The sequence below is a fragment of the Clupea harengus genome, chromosome 15 (genome assembly GCF_900700415.2).
Source record: "Clupea harengus chromosome 15, Ch_v2.0.2, whole genome shotgun sequence".
Classification (NCBI taxonomy): Eukaryota; Metazoa; Chordata; class Actinopteri; order Clupeiformes; family Clupeidae; genus Clupea; species Clupea harengus.
This window is the reverse complement of record NC_045166.1, coordinates 13,413,683-13,431,459: the sequence shown is the minus strand read 5'-3', so window position 1 is coordinate 13,431,459 and position 17,777 is coordinate 13,413,683. Positions and strand designations below refer to the sequence as shown.

Below are 17,777 nucleotides of genomic sequence, written 5' to 3'. Positions count from 1 at the left end.
AATATTAAGAGACTAAGCTGTAGTTTTAGCTACACCTGCCTCGCTGCTAGCATCTCGTTAGCAATTAGCAATTAGCAATTACTCATTTGTGCTCTACAGTTAAAGGTGCTGCAAACAATTCCCTGTTTTGTGAAAATGTAATTGTGGGTGCCGTCAGACATGTCTAATAATCACAACACATTAAGGACTTTCTTAGAGCAACACAACAAAGGAATTGCTAATCGCTAACAAGATGCTAGCGCGAACCTGAAATTTGATTACTTTGATACTATAACAAACTAGCAAGTCAACAACTTTCCTAACACAGTCAAACATCAAGCACATGGTTGTTTTGCTTGGTTTATGGCAGGTAAAATACAGGCAAGCTGTAGATGCTCTGGGGTAAATGGCGTTATTGAGGTATTTAATGCAGCGCAAGTCTGTCACTTCCAAAAAAGTGTCCGGGTGACGTAATGCTACCGTTGGTATAGCAACTGTCACTCAAGAGTCGTTCGAAAGCCAATATTACATCACCCGGACCCCTTTTGGCACCCGGACACCTTTTTCCATGACAGGGCCAGCGGCCCTCTGATGGTGGCAGCCAGACCAGAGGCGTCCACAGGCAGATACATCTGACTGACATGATAAGACTGCACAAGGTAGGAGCAAAGCAATCTTACAACTTACCTGTGTCCTCCCCGGGCTTGGTGTAATTTATAACCAGCGTGCGCCCCAGGAACTCCTGGGTCAGCTGGTTGAAGCTGTGCTGCAGCGGGGCACTGAAGCAACGCAACGCCGGGCGTTGTCCTCCCTCGACTGCTGCCCTGCCACGGTTCTTGTTCCACTGCACCAGGCCCTCCAGCAGGTACACCTGGAAGTGGAGGTCACTGGCAGATGTACCTAAACAACAGAGAGCAACGTGGTTAGAGTGAGCAAAAGGTCAGCCCAGTTGTACGTGTATGTTTTCGCCCGCCACGCTGTGAGGGAGAGGAAAAGGCTTACCTGGTATGAAGCGGCACAGGTGCAGGTGGAACGACTCCAGGGAAGTGGAGCCTCTGGCGCACCTGTAGATGGGGAGCCGCACCCCACCTTTGGTGAGCTCCCCCGTCTGGGTGTAGAGCTCCACTCCCGCAGGGTCCTGGATGCAGTCGAGGTGCCGGCGCTGCGTGCTCCAGATCCCCTCCATCCTGGCGGTCGATCAACGGGACGGCTATCGTGTCCTCCGCCTCCTGAAGGAGCCGCTCCGTCTCGGCCACACCCCTAGTGCGGCGCCGACAGTGACGGGCGAGCTCCTTGGCGGACAGCTTGATGTGGGCGCCCCTCCCCTCCTTGGACTGCTTGGCCTCTGTTAGGCGGGTGACGTCGCCGTCCTCACATTCAAAACGACAGCCTCGCCATTAAGAGGCCGTAGAGTTGGTGGCTGTCAGTGGTGACACCCCTCGCGAAGCGTCGCATGAGGTGCCACACGTCCAGCCTGACCTCCAGCTCGTGCCACTCGTGGAACATATATTTTTCCAGTAACATTGGAGCATAATACATATTTTTTCCATGTCCTTGTTAAGTTTCGTATAGTTTTGCTTGGGAACGAATTTGTTGAAAACATTTGTCCTCATAGCCGTCAAGTTCATTATCCTCAGCTGTTTCAAAATTTTCAGTAATTTAACTTGAGCACACTAGTTTTGATTTTACCAATGCTTTCCTCAACTGCGTTCGAGCTAACTTCCAAGGACTATGCAGACATCATAAACTTATGTCTGTATTATATATGTATTTTTGGAATTTATGAATACACTGAATATGTACATGCCTACCATATACCTGCTGTCTTTAGTGGTGTATTGTTTTTTGCTGACTTCGCTTGATTGTCGCATTAAGTGACTTGCATGTTCTCAATCAAGTTAATTTTAAGTCATCTTCTTTGGCCAAGCCATTCACGATTCTCCAACAACGCTTCAAATACATGTCCATAGATTCATTATTGAAAACTTTTAGAGAGGCATTCAGTAAGACAACTGATCGATCACTATTATTTGTATGGGCTGCGAGTTGCTTTTAAATATTGTCCATTCATATTCCCTAATTGTTCTCAGAAAATGCTCTAAAGAATTTTGACTGTGTTGCTCTGTAATCATAAAAGGTGTAGACATAAATGGTGCTGAAGGTATTGCCAAAACGATTTCATAATACAGAATTATTTTTGTTTTAAGTTTGGTAAAAACAAATCCTCCAGTTGCATCCCAATACGCACTTGTTGATTGGGTCATATCATGCCACAACCTGATCCCACCTTCTAAAACAAATAACTTTTAGAGGATTCACCTGAATTAGCTGTATAAAACCTTTAATGTGCTTGTAATGTATATCCTCATTACACAATTTATTCATTATTATTGGTAACGATATGACCTCATCACTGTTATTGAATGAGCTCTGGTGTCCTTCCCATTTCATTTTTCTGAGTATAGATGAACTAGTCCCAATTCCACTCCTGTTGTATGATGCCAACGACTTTAAATTTGCCTTTACTAATAAGTTCTTGTAAAATGTGTATGCAGATGTACTTTGTAATGCTTTAGCTATTGACTTTCTCTCTAGCATTCTAAATGGCCTGGCTGACAGTTTGTCCCCTAAATGTACTATTTTCCCTCTATATGACACATTAAACTGGCTTCTTTGAATCAGTGGTTGTTATTTTTACTTGCATCTTGCATTACCTATTTGCACAATAGCCATTAAAAGTAAGGAATGGGGTGTTTCTTTATCTAATTTTTTCTGTCCTAAATGAATGACTTCTGAACATAAATACACAGTATGGATATACAGTAATTTCTCTGCAAAAACACCCTCCCATATATATCCATTGAAGTATCTGCCCCCCTTGCCCTTTTGAACCCAAGTCCACTCCTCATCAGTGAGGGCAAATTGTGAAGTCTCAATTTCAAATGGTTGAAATGAAGTAGTGCGGAGTAGCTTCACACTACTACTTTGACCTTTTGGTCTTTCATAGGGCCAATTAATAGCTTTAGCAACCTCAGTCCAAAAATTGGATGTAAAACTTTCTTTTACTATACCCTTTGAGAGAGAATAAATTGCCAGTGCTATCCTATTGTATTGTGTTTTTTTTCCCTTTAAACTTTTTATGTTCAGTGTTCTTGAAAGGTGCAACATTAAGTACATTTATTTCACACATAGCCTATATGGTTTTGTTATAAATTGCTACTTTTCCCCAAAAAATAATAACAACCATGACTAAGATAAGTTTACCTTTTCAAGTGTATATATAGCATTTGACACTGCCGTCAATTCAAAAACAGCGTGTAATTGAACATAAGATTATCCGAGAAAATTTGACGCTGTACTAAGACTGAGGGGGGGCCCGTCGGACGACGTATTTATATCTTTGGGCTTGGCTACGGGCCCCGACACCCCACGGGCCCAGTTGCAGCCGCACCTGCTTGCACCCCCTATAGTTACGCCCCTGGTCAGGGGGTTGGGGAGTGTTGAGCTTGTACAAAACTCTACCTTTAAGAAGCTTTTGAAGACCCAACTCTTCAGAGAGCACTTCCCGTCCTAACTGGCACTTCGACTAGTGCGTAACTTGCAATTACAGCAGTTACACTTCTGCACTCTTTCTTTCTTTTTATTTCATTTTGTTATATTTCTAATGTAAAGTAGTATTTATTTATTGTTACACCAGGTTCTATTGCTCGTAGCTTGAATATTCTCTCCCTTGTACGTCGCTTTGGACAAAAGCGTCTGCTAAATGACTAAATGTAAATGTAAATGTAACAAAACACCAGATCTCATGAAATCTCTAAAAAAGAACAGGGTCAAGGTGAGCTTTTTTATTTCAGTCTCAGTCCTACAAGGCACACTGGACAGTGGATGCACATGTTTAGGCTGCAAGTATGTGAAGAGGCTTCCATGCTCTGCTGCACTGCTGAGGCAGAGTCTACCAACTGGGGTGTCCTTAAGAAAGAGTAGCATGCCATGCTTGGGTAACACACACACATGCAGAGAGCCTATATAGACATATTTGGGACATACACACAAACATAGAAAGACATCAGAGGTAAATAGCCTTCAACCACCATATCAGACCTGTTCAGTTTCTACTGGTGTAAAATAGCTTAGGTGACGTCATCATGCCTTTTACCAGAGCATTACAGGAATCCGGTTTGGGTGCATTGATTTACTATGACGCCTGGAAATCTATGAAAGATCCCATGGAACATGATATGCATGTGATAACTGCAGTGTCCTCCTTTCAACTTACAAAACTGATCAAATTAAGTAATAAATACATTTAATATTTTAATAGTTTTGAGACGGTGGCTTTGATGGCAAAACAGACGCAGGAAAGTTGCGAAGTTGGGATAACTCATTAAGAGTGACAGCTTGATAAGTTGAATTTTGGTTGCTCATTGACCTGCTCGTGTATTCAAATTTTAATTCTCGAAACACCGACTAGGTAGACTCATGGTTGTAAGTTCTACGCAGGTTAACATTAGCTAAATTAACTAGGGTTAGCTAATGTTAGTCAGCTAACGTTAGCTACTTAGCTAGCAGACTTGAATTTCGCTTGTTCCTTGATATGACGAAATATAAATGATGATTTAGCTGGCAACGTCAATTGGCTCTCTTAAAATGTGATACTGGCGAAATGTAAATGTATAAGTGCGGGTAAATATTTTAATTCTGATATGGCACAGCCAGCGTTCATTAGTCTCAAATTTCATGTTAGGCATTGTAACGTTAGCGTCCTGCGAACTCTTTGCTAACGTTAGCTAGCTGAATCAGGGAAATGGGAACGGGGCAAGTGTATCGTAACCCGCTAAACTCCTGACAAAAATCGCTTTCAAAAACGGACATGGTGAAAAACCTCACATATCAAAACTGAAACACATGTGAAGGAGGGCTCTATAAATTGAGGGGGGCCTCTGGTAGGAGTTATATGTACCAGGATGGCCGAGTGGTTAAGGCGTTGGACTTAAGATCCAATGGACATATGTCCGCGTGGGTTCGAACCCCACTCCTGGTAAAAACATTTTGAAGCACATATAGTTGAACCACATGTTGGATAACTGAAGAAGGAATGCACAATAGATAATGTCCACATCGCAGTTGATTATAATGAGTTGTTATGAAATCGAAACTAATGCTTCACGTACTGAGGACAATCCCTGTATACGAAATCATTGAAAATAATTACGAGTGTCCATCGTGGAAGTTAAACATTAACAAAGGGTATATGTGGTATCATATGTAATTCATGAATTACCTTAGTGGATACATGGTGGGGACATTCCTATAAATGGACAGATGACATACTCATGAAATGAAAACAATGATCAAATTGAAGCAGTATTGTCACTATCGCCTCCTGCTGGTGTCTGGGGCAGGTTGCACATACAGATATCCGACTTGTGTCTGGCTTGGGCAGAAACGATTTAAGGAAGCAGCAGAATATTGAACACCTCTGGTTCGGGTCACATGCACACATGGCCTCAATATGCAATGTGAAGCACACAGATGACAAGGATTCACACTACACCGGACACACACACACACACACACACACACACACTTTGCTTGAAAGTTCGTTGAAGGGGTCAATTTGTCAAATGTCGGCCAAAGACCGGCAGGGGGCACCATAAGAACGTTTATTCACAGGTAAGAAACGAGATTGGATTTAGACCTCCCTTCCCTGGCAAAACACTCAGCATCTTTCCAAACTTCTGACCATTGAGCTATACTTTGTGAAATTGTAAGACATGTTGTTGAACATAATGGCACCTAATACAATTCGACTTTGGTCAAAAATGTTAAAAAAAAACTATAGTAAATAAAAAACCTTGTACAATGAAAGTGTGACAGTCCTTGCTTCATGACTAATTTTCCATAAATTCGTCCTAAATATCAACTGTCAGTATCAATATCGTTTTCATGGCAATACAGTGTTTGTGCCATGACTGTGTCGGGGCCAAATTAATCGGTTGGTGCCGGTAAAGCAGCGTTGCTTTGCTCACGTGCATGGCTTTGCACGAGTGCGCTGCCACATCCCAACTTTCTATCCTAACGAGAGGGCACCACCAGTCCAACTTGGTCGCCAGGGTGCGCGGTCACGTGACAGCGCTCGCGCCATGTTTCCATCTCTACGTTTGTGAAGTTTTTTTGCAGGCTTGCGAAGGCAGCGGGGAAGGGAACGGTAGCAGCAACAGGAACAAAGTTCGGGAAGGGCTCGAATAAAGCTGCATTTGCGCCGTTTTTCCGTCTACAAAGGCGATACTTCAGAACCGGAACACGATCCAGTCCATGCAGCGGTGGACGAATACACTAGCCGCTGCGGAGGAAGCTAAGAAATATTCTCTGACTTTTGATTGAGAATTTCCTCACAACACATTTTTGGGAGCGCGTACAAGTGGAGGCTGGGTTTGCGAGAGTCGGTGATGATGTGTTTCAAAATGTCTTGAAGGCCGTGGCGAGGGGAACAGCAAACGTGGAAATAGCTCACCTTTCTCGCTGGTCCTCGCTCATTTCTTCGAAACTTTTTTGGGAGACTTGTGCTCAGACCCCCGGACTGTCAGTAAGGTGGGAGTTACTTATTATCGGATCATTTAGTTATCTATTAATCTATAACAAAACACTTCACTGTTTGTAAGCGATGCAGATCGACACCACATCAAATAACTTAGTTGGTAACCAAGATATATTGGATCCTATTGTAGTGAAATTGGGAAATATGTCCAATCAAAGTAGATTACTACCTTTTTTAGAGTTCTAAGTGAAAACTTCAAATGGCTATTGAACATCTAACATACTTTACAAGATATTTATCTTCATCCTGCAACGTGTGAAAGATTGTAATTAGATAGTGGGAGGTATAAGTCTGTGTGTGCGTGTGTGTATTTGTATGTGAGCGTGTATGTGTGCTTGGTGACCATGAGGCTGGGAGAAATCAAGGGGTGGTGGCCACAGCGAGTTTTGTGTGTCAAGAGTCAGCACGCAAAATCGTTCTCATGTTGGTGCTTACTGTGATCGGATTAAAACGACCCATGATGAGAAGCGAGCTGAAAACGACCCAGCCCTCCGAGTGGACACAGTCATTGGGCCCTGTGCAACATTGCTGATCTACCTGTTTTACCAGGTAGAGGCATGACCACAGTTAGCAAATGCAGACGGACTATTGTGGTTTGTGTCATTGAACCCTCGATGAAGTTGCTGCCTCGCTTGTTTTTGGGAAGCTCTGTGCACGGCGGGAGGGAAGGGGGCATGGCTCCGGCGAGGGGAACTGAAATCGTAGCCAAATGGTTTTTATTTCTACTTTTAGGAGCTGACGTCACCCTAACAGCGACTGAGCTGTTTATTTTCTGGCCCTCTCCATAGCGCCTTTCATGGAGGTTTGTTCAGGCCCCGCGCACGCTTGCACGTTTTGCTCGCCCCAGGCGTCACCTCTCAACATTCCACCATTATCGGCGTGACGTCACCTCCGTTTTGACAGCTGGGCCTCGCAAAACTAAACTTGTGGAGAGGTCCGTCCAACCGAGCTTAATTCAGCAGTGTGTGTGTGTGTGTGTGTTTGATACAGTGCTTCTAATTGTGCGTGGTCACTCATCATTCAGGGTTCCGTTTACTTAGTTTTCACATACTCAAACACACTGTGTTGCACTTTTCCTTGACAGCCTCTGTCAGATGTGGTGCTTTAAGACTCCACCCTTGCCTCCACAGATGTGCTAATGATAGCATGCCTGTGTAGTGACACTGCACCACCCTTCTCAGTGGTCACCTCGTCGTCTCCCAGGCCTCTTTTCCCCTCAGGCCCTTCAGCTCCAGCACACTATAATTGACCAGGGGCAGCCTCCTGGGCTTGAGCCAGGCTTGGGGTTAGGGTGTGGTGGAGGCAGTCAAGAAGATTAGGGTGACAGCCAGGTCTGGACAAAGACAGAGTCACAGTTTGATGTCTGTGCCTAGAGCCTTGGTTGGGTGGGGACTTTCGACAGGATTGGGAGTAGGATCGGAGTCACAGTCGGGTTAGAGTTTGAGTGGCCAGGGATTGGGTGTGAGATTAGCTTGTAGAGGCTGGTGTGGATAGGGTTTAAAGGTAGAGTTTGCAGCTCTGGTGAAAGGTTGTTTATATTTGAGCGCAGCTGCCATTCAAATGCCCCCCCCCCCCCCCCCCCCCTTCTGGGCTCCCAAAGCAATGTGTTGATCGGCGGGAATTGTTTATTTCTCAGTCCGAGCCACTATGTTTGTTTCTCATTGACAGAGCCAGGACTGTGTACAAACATCAGAGTTTTTTTTTTAGCGCACTCACAGAATGGACAGCTAGTGGACCGTGAGGAGCAATTTGATGAAAAGTGTTCTGGGATTGGAATCTCGCATCTTAATTAGGAGTTGGATGGGGCTGAAGGTGAAGCTCAGACTCACTGGGACGTCTTTGTTTACAGGTGACGTTGCAACCTGTGGGGGACCGGCTAGGAGACGGGATCTATCTGGACATTTCAAACCAGACCAGTGCTAGCGGAGCAGCCCAAGGACGCGGGGAGACATGGCCGACGCCGCGTCGCCCAGGGATACCGCCGAGGGAGGAGTTGACAACGAGTTCAGTGACATCATCAAGTGCAGATCAGGTAGGTGGATGAGCGATAAGTAGGAGAGGGTTTCTGCTGGTCTGCAGGGACCAGGGTTTGGAAGTCTGCTTCAAGCACCTAGTCCAACTATGGCAAACTCCTGGACATCTACTCCACATCTACATCCACATATGGCACTACAATCACACACACACACACACACCGCTGTGGGGTATGTTAAGCGTGTGTGGTTGGGTGGGTAGAGATTGTTATCCACTCTCAGCAAAGGAACAGTGTGTTCAACAAGCGAAAACCTGTCCGACTGTACATCAACTCTGTCTAACGTGTGTGTGTGTGTGTGTGTGTGAGGCAGTGTGTGTGTGTTTGTGAGCAAGCATGTGTTTTCATGTGAGTGAGTGAGTTTTGAAGAATGAGGTGACTAAGTATGCTCTGGCTTGCTGATCTGTGGGCTTTGAGCACAAGGTTGAGAGTGGGGGTTGTTCTGTTGGAAAGGGCATTTCTGTTGGACATTGGACGAGGTGTTGGAGCGTTGGGGTGCAACATAATCAGCATCTGTGTTGACCACACCAGTTATTTTACCTGGGGGACCTCGAACCGGAAGCTTGATTAGCTTGTATTTAACAGACTGGCATTTCATTGCTATGATTGAGTTCCTCTTGAAAGCAACCATTTTACCAAATGTGTGTGTGTGTGTGTGTGTGTGTGTGTGTGTGTCAGTGTATCTGCACATATTACTGATGGCTACACAGTGATTGGAGGTTTAGGAAAATTGGATTGAGAACACACAAGTGTGGCATGACCCGATAATCACTTTGACTCATAATTTCTGCTTCACTGTAAAATGACAGTTGATTCCCGACTCTACTTTTGTGGTTTGGAGTGGGTGGTAGTTAGCCATTTATTGTCTGTGCTCAGGGAATTTGAGATTTGGGAAGGCTGGACTCGGGAATGCTAGATCTGGGAACGCTGGATTTGGGGAAGGCTGGGTCCTAGGCTGTTATCCAGACCACAGTGCTTTTCTTGCAACTGTTGTGGTTGCCTGGCAACAGCAGCTGTCATGTTCTCTGAGTTGGCACTTGAGGCCTGCTTTTAACTCAGTGGGAGAGAAAGAGAGTGAAAGAAGAGAAAAGAGGGAAAGAGTCACACACACAGCTACACACACACACACACACACACACACACACACACACACACACACACACACACAGAGAGAGGGAGGTTATTCTGTGTTTTGCGTCACACACCCTGTGAAGCTCAATCAATGTCTGTCTCTTTTTTTCTTTACCCACTGTAATTCATTTCTTCATCATTCTTCCTCTCCTTGTCTTCTTCATTTCCCCCAACTACAATTCTCTCTCTCTCTTTCATACTGTCCTTCCTTTTCTGTAGCTGTTGTTTGTTCTTTCTTTCTCTTTCTCTTCCCTTTCTCTTCTCTTTCTCTTTCTCTCTCCACTCACTCATTCATTCACTAACTTGCTCTCACTCTCACAATTCATCTCACAAATCCTATTATATTCTTCCTCCCTTACTTTTTCATCCCGGTTTTCCTTAATTTTTTTCCCTCCTTCCCTTCTGTACTCTTCTCTCTCTCCCTCTGCTGTAATCATCTCTCTCTCTTTCTCTCTCTCCTGTACTCATCTCTCTCCTGTACTCATCTCTATCTCTCTCCTGGTCTCTCTCCTGTCATCTCTCTATCTCTCAATCTAATTAATCTCTCACTCTTCCTCTCTCTTTCTCGCTCTCTCTTAATTCATTTCTCTGGTATTGTTTCTCTCACTCTCTCTCTCTGTCCTGTCATTTCAGAATGATCTCTCATTTCATAACCCCTCAGTCTGATCGCAGTGAGAGACCTGTGGTAAAAAAAAAAGCATTTGTGGCCTCCTGTCCGTTATCCTTCAGTGACGGGATACAAAGACATTATCCTTTTTTTAAATTTTTTTTTTAATCCCACTTAAATTTGACTATTTAGCCTAAAACCCCACCGTCATGTAACTCCATCTGTCCACTGCCAGTTTTGGACGGGTTCAGAAGTGGCACCCACGGACGAACAGTCAGGAAGTTAAACTCTGAAAAGCAAAAATGAAAAATAAAAAGCATAATTTAGTTAGCCATATTGTCCTGTTGCTACTACTGACCAAACTCAGAAAGACAGTTGAGATTGGGCATTGGCTCTGAGGCCCATAATATTATAGGTCATGGTACAGTAACACACTTGGGACATGTAATTTTTACTGCAGAACTGAGGGGGTTATGGGTTGTTTAGCCACGTGTAGAAAGTAGGGATGTGCATTTGCTCCACAGAGAAAACGAGGACATGTATTGCAAGGGGATCAGTAAATCACCAGCAAATCTTTGGCTACCATTTCGGCTAGTAGCTGTGTTGTTCTGTCAACTCTGTTACCATTGCATGTATGTAATATATAAGTGTTGTATAAATAAGTATATATATTCGATAAATGTTCATTCATGCATTTATTGTTTTGTCATGATCGATCATCGATGCTGTGACTAAAGTATCCGTGCCTGGCCCTAGTAGCAAGGGACATCATGGGTAGTGTAGTCTCACTGTGTTGGAACGAAGTGAAAGACACACAGACACACAGACACACAGACACACAGACACACAGACACACAGACACACAGACACACAGACACACAGACACACAGACACACAGACACACAGACAGACGAAGCCAAACATGGATATCCAAGCCAAAGTGTGTGCCTGTGTGTGTTTATGAGACACAGACACAGGGAGATAAGTAGGTGTGAATTCTCATCTTTCTATGAGCTCTATTCTTAGTTTAACTGACATGCCCGACCCACCACTTTAATCAGGTCTGCCCTAAAAATTGAGGTGTGTGTGTGTGTGTGTGTGTGTGTGTGTGTGTGTGTGTGTGTGTGTGTGTGTGTGTGTGTGTGTGTGTGTGTGTGTGTGTGTTTGTGTTTGTTTGTGGGGCTGTGTTTGAAACATTTGTGTGTTGGTTTTTTAGGTAATGTCATGGCGGCCTGGCGATAGAACCTCGACCTTGTTGTGTATGGTAGTGTGTGTGTGTGTGGGCGTGCCTCTGTGTGCAATAGAACACCGGGAAGCGGTGAAAAAAAGCCACCAAATAAAGGGAGACATGGTGGAGTTCAGTTACATTTCCCCACCTAGTAAAGCTGGGTCACCTTTGGGCAAGAGAGAGAGAGGGAAAGACTGAGGGCAAGAGAGAGGGAAAGAAAGAGAGGGAGAGGGAGTATGAGAGAGAGAGTGTGAGAGAGTGTGTGTCTAATGGTTTACCTGGGGTTGAATGACCCTGCCCCTCTGAGGTGTTGAGTAGACGTGTGTGTGTGTGTGTGTGTGTGTGTGTGTGTGTGTGTGTGTGGGGTGGGGGGTTACATTCCACTTTTGTGCACGAGTTGGTGTGTGTGTCTGGGAGGGATGCTTTGGGCGTGTCAGAATGCTTGCAGTTATTTGTCCCCCTGGGTGTGATTGTGTCTGTATGTGTTTTTGTCTCCTTTGCAGGATAGTATGAGGGTTTAAAAGAAAGATGTTGTTTTGTCACACACAGACAATATCTATCTTTCTTGAAACCCTTTATTGTATGATTGCTTTGTGTTTCTATTTGTGTCTCTCTTTGGGTCTCACTCTTTCTTACCCTGTCCAGTCTGTCTCATATGTCAGGTGTGTGAGCTGTGTGTGTAAGTGTGGTGTGTGATTACAGGCTGTGTGTTGATTTATTCGAAAGTGTGTGCAGCCCTCTCACTCTGTGTGTGTGTGTGTGTGTGTGTGTGTGTGTGTGTGTGTGTGTGTGTGTGTGTGTGTGTGTGTGTGTGTCTGTGTGAATGGAGACGTAAAACACTGCATTAAAAGTGTTGGTTTTCGTTTGTTTCTTTCATCCCATTTCCTCACTGTGTATACCTTAGCACTCGAACATAACGACACAATTCAAATAAGCCGCATGAAGGGAGTGGACACACACACACACACACACACACACACCCCAGGGCTAGCTCCTGTTAGGCCACATGACATCAGTCATAGAGATGACGGGGTCCTCACCAGCTGTAATTAAGCTACACAATAGAGGTCAGCAGTGAACAGCTGCCCACTTTGAATGTAAACTAGTTTCATTGGATGAAATATTAGATGTGCACCCCCCCTCCCCAACACACACACACAAACACACACACACACACACACAAAATTTAGCTCAGTTTGAATGGAAACTAGTTAGAGCACATGAAACATTGCACTGCATATGCATGATTGCAACACATATTTCTGATTAGTTACGGACGAGCTATGGCAGAGTTGTGAAGGGATGTTCATTCAGATGTGTTGTGCTGGCTCAAAACTTGCACTGCAGCATATCTCCATGTTTTTTCCAGCTCCTATTCCACAGAGTTGTGTGTGTGTGTTTTGTGATGGTCTACCCCATGCCAGAAATGGGAACTTAAGGCATCTAAGAATAGCCTTGTGACAGGGCTTGGCAGGACAGACAAAAAGACTTGTGTGAAAGGGAAGACAACATTAAACCGTGTTGGTGTTGTATGGCCATGCTGTGGTGGCTTGTGTGTTGCTGGAGTGTGTGTGTGACTGTGTGTGTGTGTGTGTTATCACAGACAGCTGTTACCATGGCATTTGTGTTTTGTGTTTCTGACCTCCACCATCACTAAATTGAGTCCAGCCCTGGAGCTGTGCGTGCGTGCGTGCGTGTTTATGTGGCTGAGAGTGGAATTTGAGCACTATGTTTCCTGGCAACACTTCCTAGGGTGGGTCGCCACCAGTGCCCCAACTGTAGTAGCTCAGGCTCAGGGTTACACCCACAACATACAGTAACTCATCATGTCCCCACACCACACACACACACACACACACACATACATGCACATCAGCAGAAACATGCACACAACACACACGCATGCACTTGCATACACACCAGCAGACTATGCACGCACACACACATACACACACACACTTGCGTACACATATACACACCTGCAGACACATGTGCACATGCAAACACTTGAATACACATGTACACACACAGTGCAAGTCAGATGAGCAGAAAATGTTCTCCATGGTTACACACACACACAAACACACACACACACACACACACACACACACACACAATAGAAATACCCCTCCGTAGCAGTTCCACCCTTGGAAAATGTCCCTCATGGTTTTCATGGAGCTAAGTACATTCCCCTTGCTTCCTCTCCCTCACGTGGAACCTTTAGTCAGTAAATAATCGATCTGATGGCCTAGAGAACTCTTGTATGGGCCAATGAGACCTTTTACCTGTGGATTATAAGAAGAACTTTTTTTACCTTGGATATTGGTTGCGCTAGAAGACAGCTGGAGAACCACACCTTGGTTCTAGATTATTCAAGATTCTTGAGTTCTACGTTCTAGATTAGTTTGTTTATTATGCAGGGTTCAGCACAGCTGTTCTGTTCATGGCCTTTTTAAAATGTCTAAACGCCGTTCCCTGTCAGTCAAAGCAGATGGATGGATAGCGTCTCCTGCAAAGGTGCTTACTCAGGAAAAAAGCCGTCAGATGTGCCCAAAAACCTGAGAACATCTGTATACAGTACGAATCAAAGCTTATAAAACGTCACCGCACGCACCAGAGTGTTAAACACATTAGTTGGTCCTTTGCCCTTTAATAACATGGACCCTCCCCCCATAGCCATTAACCACCAAAGGGGTGACGGACACACACTAGAAGCACTTAACAGCTCTTGTAGAATCACTTAGGCTGGTTGTTATGCTGAGACCTTCAGGGGCCGTTTACACGGAGCCTTGATTGCCTGAATCCGGAAAAGAAATGTTGCCGGATCGGCCTCTCGTTTACACAAACCCAGCGGATTGGGTCACTACATCCGCAACCTTTTGAATCCGGTCTCCAGAGTGGGTGGATTCGAACCCGCCAGCGGGTCTGTGTTCGTGTAAATGCCCGATCCGCACACTTTCTAACCCGATGACGTAATTGCCCCACGTGAACGCCTCGCAACCTCAGCCTGAACCCTTATTAACCCCGCTGCATCACCTCATAACAGCAACAACATAAACTAAATCAATGTTATTAAGAAGCTGGTTAGGAAAGGGATGACATTAACAAGCCACACTTTAATCTATCACTGTTTAATCTATTTGCATCAAACCATTGTTCAAAACCGTTTTTTAAAAGTGTCAGCAATAGCCTATATGAGCAAATCTGACGTGAAAAGATTTTTATTATAGACGGAAGTTTCAAAACAGTAACTTAACACAAACGAAGGTTATGGCGAAGTGCGCGATTCCAACTTGTCCTGTTTGAGTGCTGTGGTTACAGTGAGTTCAGGTGGTAGAGAAGTCGTTCAGCAATCGGAAGATTGCTAGTTGGATCTCGAACTTCTGTCTTCTGTCACTTTATGCGCATGCTCCATGACGTCTTTACAGCAGATTCAACCACTCCGCTCCGCTCAAGCGTTTCCGTGTAAAGGCAAATTTTTCTTGACACGGCTCCGTGTGATTGAGATAAAAAAAGGTACAGGATCCAAAAATGCTTCCAGCAATCCAGGCTCTGTGTAAACGTGGCCTCAGTCTTTGGGTCCTACTCCAAAGGACAACTGTCAGACGTGGAGAGAGACTTAAAGTGGTTGGGACGGCACTAAAGATGTGATTCTTGAGGGCAGTACGCCTAGGTTACACACACGCACACGCATGCACACACACATGCACACACACACATGCTCACATGCGCACACACACACACACACACAGACACACACACACACACTATGAATTAAATTAAAAGTCAAAGTGACGGTAGTGAACGCAAATCCATTGAAGGCAGACGGCCAAATGGCTTTTAAAGTTTGAGTCGCTCTGAGAAGACGCCTTGTCCGGCCAAAAAGCTGTCTTCTAAGATCAGCACCTCTGTGTCCAGCATTTATAAAAAATGTAAAAAATAAAAAGATGGATAAAAATTAAAACATTCCAGACCAATTCTGGCACTGCTCTTTGAAAAGGAGCCACCCTTGTGGCATCCTTCTTGGCCATGCTGTAAATCATTCCCTTTATGGCCTGTCGTTTGGGTTACAGCAAAGTCGCTATCTGACTTTATAAAAGGTGTAGGAGCTCTTTTATGTCTCTTGGTCTGTGTGTGTGTGTGTGTGTGTGTGTGTGTGTGTGTTTGACATGTCAGTGTTACAGGAAAGAGTTGCAATTCAAGACTGTTGCTAAGTGTCAATTAGGGTTAGTCCCAGTTAATCCTACTACAGCCTGATTCTTTCTATCTATCTCTCCTCTCTTTCTATCCATCCCTCCTCCTCCCTTCTCTCTCTCTGAGGAAGGATTGCAGGGAGTCTTGAGAGCTGCTCTGTGTGGGCAGGGGAATTCTGGGAAATAAAGACCTTCTCTGATGGATGTCAGTCTGTAGGAGGGGGGGGGGCAGGGAGGGAGGAGAATGGAGAGATGAGAACACTTGTCTTCCCATGACTCATGTGCTCCTCTTCCCCTCCTTCCATCCCTCCATCTATCCCTCTCTTCATCCCTTGTTCTCTCTCTCTCTCTGTCTGTTCTCTCTCGTATGTCCAGGCCCCGTGTGTGTGTGACTGTGTGTTTGTGTTAGCGGAAGGGTGTAATCCTGTGAATTTGGCTGCCTGTGTTTTCCTTCCTTTTGGTGGGAGGAAGAGTGAAAACAAAAAGCCAACTTTCTTCCTCTCTCCTCTCTCTCCTCCCCTGCCCTCCCTCCCCTCCCCTCTTCACACCTCCCTACACACCCTGTCCTCTCTCCTCTCATGCTCCTCCCCTCCTGTGTGTATGCATGTGTTCAAGTGATAGAGACAGCCAATGCACGTATATGTGTGTGTGTGTGTGAGAGAGTTGTTTATACAGTGTGTGTGGTAGGGATGGGCATTCGATTAATTGTCTTAATCGATCGTCGGGAGAATTAACGATCGATTTTAGATTAATCATTAATATTTTTATATTAAAATTCACTATTTATAGGCTATATTAAAATGCAGTGAAAATAGAAAAAACACAGCGTGTTTCCTCATTGAGATCTTTATTACCAGATGAACAACTCTTGTGGCAGTTAAACTTACAAGATGGACAACTCTTGTGGCAGTTAAACGGGATCCGTTCAATGGTTACACTTGAAAATATGCGCTGCTGTACTCTTAAGCAGCGGAGCCGACAGCTAGAAGCCGGTGCTCATAAACACAACTGACAACTCACAACTTTTTTTCTCTCTAACTAATTAATCTCACATTTTGTTCATCTAGATTCATCGTGATTAAAAGTTTGTTTTCTTCTAAAGACTAAATCTTATAAATTAACGAGTAATCACTTCAGACAGCGTGTATTTTAGACACTGTTGTTTAATTGTATTTTTTTCGTGCTCTCTCGCCATCAGCCAAGGAATGTATGCGAGACACGATGGTGCCCCTCGACGGTAAATCGTAAGAATTGTCCCCTGAAGCAATTCGAATCACTTCAGTCAGCCCACCGTCTTCAACTATGTTGATGGGCCGACAGTCACCGGCAACCTAAACTGCTACAGCGTTGGTAACCTTTTCACGGACTGGTCTAGTTAATTTCCTAGAGAAGTCGTGGAGTGTGGGTTGGCGACCATCTAACCTGGGACTGCTTTCTGTCGGGTGCTTTGCATTAAGGTGATAACTTAAACACGAGCTGCTTCTGTGATAGCTACATTCAGCTTGACAAATGCTACATACAACTTTAGTTTTGTCGATTGTTCTGTCATTTTGCGTCTTAAACAGAAACTTTCCGCCCAACAATCCCTCAGCTCTCTCCATCTTCAACTACCGTCTCGGTCTCTTCTATCTAACTGACTGCAGACAAGGGGCGGTTTCGTGCCATGGGTCAACGCGCACCGGAAGTAAACAAAGTTGCGTTAACTGCGTTCAAATATTTGATTGCATTAATCTCCGCCACAATAATCTCATAGAATAACGCGTTAACTTTGACAGCCCTAAAATAAATAAATTACACGCACACTAGGCAGGAGAACATGTTTTAATCGATGAAAAAATAATTTCATCGAAGAAATTCTTAATGATCAATTAATCGATCGTCGATGAATTATGCCCATCCCTAGTGTGTGGGGGTGGGGGGTCATAGAAAGAGAAGAAGAGATTAGTTAGCACTTTTTGGTGCATCTCTTTTCCCTTCCCTTCTGCCTCTCTGTTCACTCTGCCCTGTGC

General features: G+C 44.6%; 1 protein-coding gene and 1 non-coding gene across 3 annotated transcripts in view; both read left to right on the top strand.

Moving 5' to 3' along the window:
• Positions 1 to 4,937: 4,937 nt before the first annotated feature.
• Positions 4,938 to 5,020, top strand: trnal-uaa. Its single transcript has one exon. It is a non-coding gene; the product is annotated as a tRNA-Leu (tRNA).
• A 1,036-nt stretch (positions 5,021 to 6,056) lies between these two features.
• utrn (utrophin) overlaps positions 6,057 to 17,777 on the top strand; it is a 149,767-nt gene continuing 138,046 nt past the window's right edge. For both annotated transcript variants that reach the window (XM_031581994.2, XM_031581992.2), the window contains exons 1-2: positions 6,057 to 6,570; positions 8,427 to 8,609. In XM_031581994.2, coding sequence (XP_031437854.1) covers positions 8,528 to 8,609 — 82 coding nt within the window. In that variant the 5' untranslated portion in view covers positions 6,057 to 6,570; positions 8,427 to 8,527. The remainder of the gene's footprint in view (positions 6,571 to 8,426; positions 8,610 to 17,777) is intronic.